Raw genomic sequence first — 5,487 nt, forward strand, 5'->3', positions numbered from 1 at the left:
TAATTTTTATAAAAAATAAATTTATAAAATAAAAAATTGTAAGCTGTTTTGCATTGTGATGTTCGGCTGAACAGTAGGCCATTAGCTTTTTGGGTCCGTATGGTCGGATCCACTAATTTGAGCCCCGTAAGAACGACCCAGATAGAGCCCACCGATCTATTCGTCTTGCTCCATCTCGTATCTACATGGCAAACAGGCCCACCGGAATGCTGCATGGATGGCCCATGAAAGGCGAGCCTGCCTCGTCGGCCGTCGTTCCTTTTGGCATTTCACAAACGCAGAGACGTTTCTCCTCGACTCCGCCTCCCCCGCTCCTCACCGCCGCGCCGCCTCGTCCATTGCCGCCGCCGCATCAATTGACCCCCGGACCACGCGGTATCTGGAACCCGTCTCCATCTCCACTTCTTCTCGCTTATACTCTCTGTTTGTTGTGTTCCGCTGCTACTCGCTTCCCCATCGGTTGCCCACTACACTTCTAGTGGACCGGATTGTCCTGTCTGCCTAACAAGTGATGGTTCTGTTTCGCTCCGAGAACGACCTGTAAGCTCCTGCCGCACGAGCAGATCAAGTGTATAGCTGCACATGCGTTGGATTGGTCTCTTCCATTCATCATGAAGTTCGTAGCTGAATAACGGGCGTTGGTGCATTGCGCGATCCGTGACATTTTAAAAAAAATAAAAACAATGGAAACCCGTATCAGTTGATAAGGAATGAAATATGGAACACTGTACGGTTGTTTTTGCCCATCCTATTTCCTCTTTTTGTTCCTTTTTGAATCAATCCTGCTTTGTCCATCTTAAGTTTGTTATAAGTTATGTCGTGATGACTTGTGGTACTGGATTTTGTGGCATTAATTGTTAAGCTCTAGTTGCCACTGCACCTGGATCAATTGACTATGTGATTTGTTCATATATGTTAGCTCCAATCCCATGCTTATGCTCTTATTTGTAGCATTTCTTCATATATCTCAGGCGGTAATTGGTATGTTTGTAAATTTTATGTATGAAGGAGAAGAAACATGTTATTGATATGTAAGACAAGTTGTCACATTTAAATTTAATATCTTTTATACATTCACTTACTTACTTGTAATAATAAACCACGATTCACTCGGTAAAATTGTAATCTTCGTCTTCGAAGGAGTTATCCCGGAGGGATTACTGCTTTAAGACGAAGACTGACTGTCTCTTTTAATATTGTGTTGCCTTGTTTTCAATTGTGTATAGCAATTGAGAACAAGTAACCAACATTTATGCTCTTATTTGTAACATTTCTTCACATATCTCAGGCGGTAATTGGGGTGTTGTAACATTTGTTTTTATATCCCAGGCAGTAACCGGGATGGTGCATATATGAGGAATTCTAAATATATGCCATTGCTTATGTTCATGTTTGAATATGTTACCCTATGTGTCACCCCAAAACCCATATGTTCTTAGAATATGTTGAAAACTTGTACATAGTTATATCCTGAAGAATTGAATGTATTGACACCCCCTTGCAAAAAAAAGAGAATATGTTGTTATTGCGTGATTATCTGTCTATTTTACATCTGCTATTTGCGGAGTTTTGGATAACTTTGGTTTCAGAATGGCACTGAAGTCTCAAGATATCTTGAAATTGAATATGCATTGCTATTATGTGACTGTCCTACATGTTGGTTCCTGGAATTCTGGTTACCATTTATACATACTGTTTCAGAATGGCCGCTGAAGACTCAAAAGATATCCTAAAGAAGCGTCTCCCAAAGAAAATCAGAGAAGTCCCTGACTGCTATTTTCTCCCTCGTCGATCATGGCCTTCTGCACTGGCAATCTACGGTGCTGTATGTGCTGCTAGCTTTGGTGCAGGGATGCTTCTTGAGGTTTGGATAAACAAAAAGATCAAAGGTATATTCCCGCATTTCATAGCAGGAGAAAGATCAAAAAGCCTACTTGATTTTCGTACCTTAGGACTGTATCTGGGAAACTTAAGGTTATGAGGTGTTCTCTTCTGTTATTGGATTATGAATTGTACTGCAGAAAGCACAGATTAGGATTGCATACCTGCTTATGTACTCATACTAATGATATTCTATGCATCTTCTCACTCTTGTTCATTGCTTCATCTAGAGGACAGTGGCATTGTCTGGGAGATGGATAAATGATGCAATGCATGCTTTGTTGTGGTGAATCCCGCGTTGTCATCATGGACACAGCTAGCTCTGAAGATTTCTGGTGGAAATTGACACAACCTTGTTTCTGTATCTGGATCTATTATGCATAATGGCAGAATGATGTCACAAACCTTTGAGCCTCATTAGTCGAATAAACTCAAATTATCCAAACAGTATAAGAAACTGTTGTTCCGGTGGGCACTGTCGCCTATGCACTGGTAAGCATCAGTCTGAACATTTCTTGTTTCTGATGGTTCGGTGGCATGTTGTGATCAAATTTGGTGAACAATGACATTTTTTGTTGCGTCGATGACTTTTGAGGGGCAGCGGTACATCAAATTATCGTGCATTCACCTGTATGTTAAGCAGAAACTTTATTGATTATGTTGGCAAACACAAGGGGTAATGTGTCGTCTCTAAGAAGCATAACAGGTCAGTTTTTTTCTACATCTCTATAAAGATATTGGATCACTCCAAGTTGAGATGAATCCTTAAAATCAGATACAGAGAACCTTGATGTGTGCTCGGCATTCGCTTACCGATAAAGAATTTGTTGGGCCGTGTCCGTCCGTGTATGTAGAGCCCAAGAGGCATGTATATTTATGTGTATTGTATCAGCTGCAATAGAGAGTGTTCTAGAGACTTCAAAACCCTACCTCAACATGGTACCAGAGCCAAAGCACGGCGGCGTGCTACTGTAGCAGCGACGACCTACGCGGAGCAGGCGTGGCCGACGGCGAGCTTCAGACTGTGCAGGACGCGAGTAGAGCGGCCTGCCGTGCTGAAGGAAGGAGGAGGTGAAGGTGGGGCGGCGAGCGCAGCAAGAAGCAGGCGGGGAAGATGGATATCTGGCATCGCGTGGAGCTTGGAGGCACCACCAGCTTGGACGCAGCTGCCTTCGCCGGCGCTAGCATCGACTAGAAGGAGACGTAGGCCAGCTCTTGCTCTGGAAGAAGGCTACCGTCGTCGAGGGCCAGCTCGACCCGGCAGCTGCTGCCATCAACTTGCTCTGCTCCAACTCCAAGAAGACTGCTGTCGGCTTTGGGTTCTTACCCATCGGAACACAAGGTGAGGACTATTTATTTGCTGATTGCACAGTAAATTGGAGTTGGTAGTTTACTGCCTTGGTGAAGTGAAAAAAGGAAGAAAAGTGGAAATTATTTGTGTACCGGTGGAATTGCTAGAGAATGGGAGAGAATCAAGGGATTGAGCAAGTTCTTGGTAAGTTGGTTGAATTGCTGTCAGCAAGAAGGGACGAAGCTCCATCTTCAAGTAAGGAAAATATTGTCCATATAGAACCAGTTCAGAAGCTAGAGCTGATGCCAAATGAGGTTAAACTGGAGGGGGTAAAGAATTATTTGGCTTGGTCTAGGAGAGCCTTGCGATTGTTGAAAGCAAAAAGACTCGAGGGCTATGTTGATGGAACTGTCGTTGAGCCCAAAGACAAGCCAAGTGCTGAATGGAAGGATTGGGATGCTATAAACTCTTTGGTAGCAGCATGGATGTTAAGTTCTATGATCCCAGCAATTGCTAGCACTATTGATACAATTATAAGTGCTGCAGAAATGTGGAAAGCGCTTGAAGAAATGTATTCGGGAGCTGGAAATGTTATGTTGATGGTGGAGACTGAAGATCGCCTCCATAATATCAAACAGGGGGAGCGAACTGTGGCGGAGTATGTTCAGGAATTGCAGTGTTTGTGGGCTGATGTTGACCATTATGATCCTATTGAGCTACCACACTCAGAGTGTGTTGTTTGGGCAAAGAAATGGGTGGAAAAAAGACGTGTGCTTCAATTTTTAAGGGGTCTAAACCCAGAGTTTGAGGGAAGACGAGCCTCCATGTTTCATCAATCCACTCTTCCTAGCCTACAAGAGGCAATAGCTGCTATATCCCAGGAGGAGTCACGACTCAAAGTGATGAGGGAAAGTCCTCCAGTGTCATCTCACCCTGTGTTTTCAGCTATGAGAACTAAAGACGCTAGAGAGTGTTACAATTGTGGTGATATTGGACACATTGCTCGTAATTGTACTAAACCTTTCAAGTTTAACCGCGGGAGAGGAAGAGGGGCTGCTAGAGGTGGTAGAGGTTGTGGAGGTAGAAGTTGGGCAAGAGCTAATGCAACAACTACAAAAGAAGACCTTGAGATCTTTATGGAGAATGAAGCTGAAACAAAGTCGACTGAGCAACATAAAATTCCTGGAAATAAAAATCAGGAGTCCTACACTGGGGATTTTGTCAACTGCGCCTACACAGATGAAGGTAATTATGTCCATGCTCTTGTACCCACACAAATCACACGATTAAATTGGATTTTAGACTCGGGAGCATCAAAGCATGTCACAGGCACGTCAAGTGAGTTTACATCATATATGAGATATCCCCCCACACGTAAAGAAATGATTCAAACTGCTGATGGTACTCCACGACCTATCAAGGGTGTTGGCACAGTACAATGCACTTCATCTATTAAGTTGTCATCAGTTTTGTATGTGCCAACTTTTCCTGTTAATTTGATATCACTAAGTGCTTTGGTTGATCAATTGGACTATCAGATTATACTTGACCGAGATAATTGTTTAATTCAGGAGAGGAGAACAGGGAAAAGACTTGGGACAGCTACCAGGCGTAGTGGATTATGGTATATGTACCATGAGGAGACAAATGATACAAGATGCACTATGTTGGCAACGAAGTTGGAAGAGAAGGAAGTTGTAGTGATGCTTTTGCATTGTAGATTCGGGCATCTCTCTTTTGATAAGATATGCAAAGTTTTTCCCGATGTAATGTGTGGGGTGGATAAAAGCAAGCTATTGTGTGATGCCTGTGAGTTTGCAAAACACACGAGGACATCTTATATAAGTCGAGGTATCAGGAGTATATCTCCTTTCGTGCTAGTTCATTCTGATGTTTGGATGTGTCCTGTGACTTCTATTAATGGAATGAAGTACTTTGTTACTTTTATTGACAGTTTTTCTCGGATGACATGGGTCTATGTGATGAAGCATAAAGATGAAGTGTTGAATTGCTTTCAAAAATTTTGTGCTTTGGTCAAGAATCAATTCAATACTCAAGTTAAAATGATCAGAACAGATAATGGAACTGAGTATGTAAATAAGGAATTTAATGCCTTTCTCTCGAGAAATGGTATCTTACATCGGACCTCATGTCCTGATACACCTCCACAAAATGGGGTGGCTGAAAGGAAGAATCGTCACATTTTGGAGGTTGCTCGTTCACTTATGTTTACAATGAATGTTCCGAAGTTTCTATGGAGTGAGGCTGTTTTGACTGCCACATATCTCATCAATCACACTCCTTCAAAAATACTT

The 5,487-nt window shown here is 42.6% G+C and overlaps 1 protein-coding gene across 2 annotated transcripts; it reads left to right on the plus strand.

Moving 5' to 3' along the window:
• The first annotated feature begins 201 nt into the window (after positions 1-201).
• Positions 202-2,494, plus strand: LOC100276674 (uncharacterized). Of its 2 annotated transcripts, none has more exons than XM_035962454.1 (3): positions 202-375; positions 1,702-1,889; positions 2,112-2,494. In XM_035962454.1, the coding sequence occupies exons 1-3, from the start codon at positions 218-220 to the stop codon at positions 2,144-2,146; spliced, it is 381 nt and encodes a 126-aa protein (XP_035818347.1). In that variant the 5' UTR covers positions 202-217; the 3' UTR covers positions 2,147-2,494. The 2 variants fall into 2 exon arrangements, with proteins under 2 accessions (XP_035818347.1, XP_008659197.1); XM_008660975.4 differs by having other exon boundaries at positions 293-540; positions 2,112-2,481.
• Positions 2,495-5,487: the final 2,993 nt, after the last annotated feature.

The sequence above is a fragment of the Zea mays genome, chromosome 9 (genome assembly GCF_902167145.1).
Source record: "Zea mays cultivar B73 chromosome 9, Zm-B73-REFERENCE-NAM-5.0, whole genome shotgun sequence".
Lineage (NCBI taxonomy): Eukaryota > Viridiplantae > Streptophyta > Magnoliopsida > Poales > Poaceae > Zea > Zea mays.

Coding starts and splice junctions, on each gene's coding strand:
- LOC100276674 (XM_035962454.1), top strand. CDS start 218: ATGGCCCATGAAAGGCGAGCCTGCCTCGTCGGCCGTCGTTCCTTTTGG. Junction 376..1,701: donor ATTGACCCCCGGACCACGCG/GTATCTGGAACC, acceptor ATACTGTTTCAG/AATGGCCGCTGAAGACTCAA. Junction 1,890..2,111: donor GATAAACAAAAAGATCAAAG/GTATATTCCCGC, acceptor TGCTTCATCTAG/AGGACAGTGGCATTGTCTGG.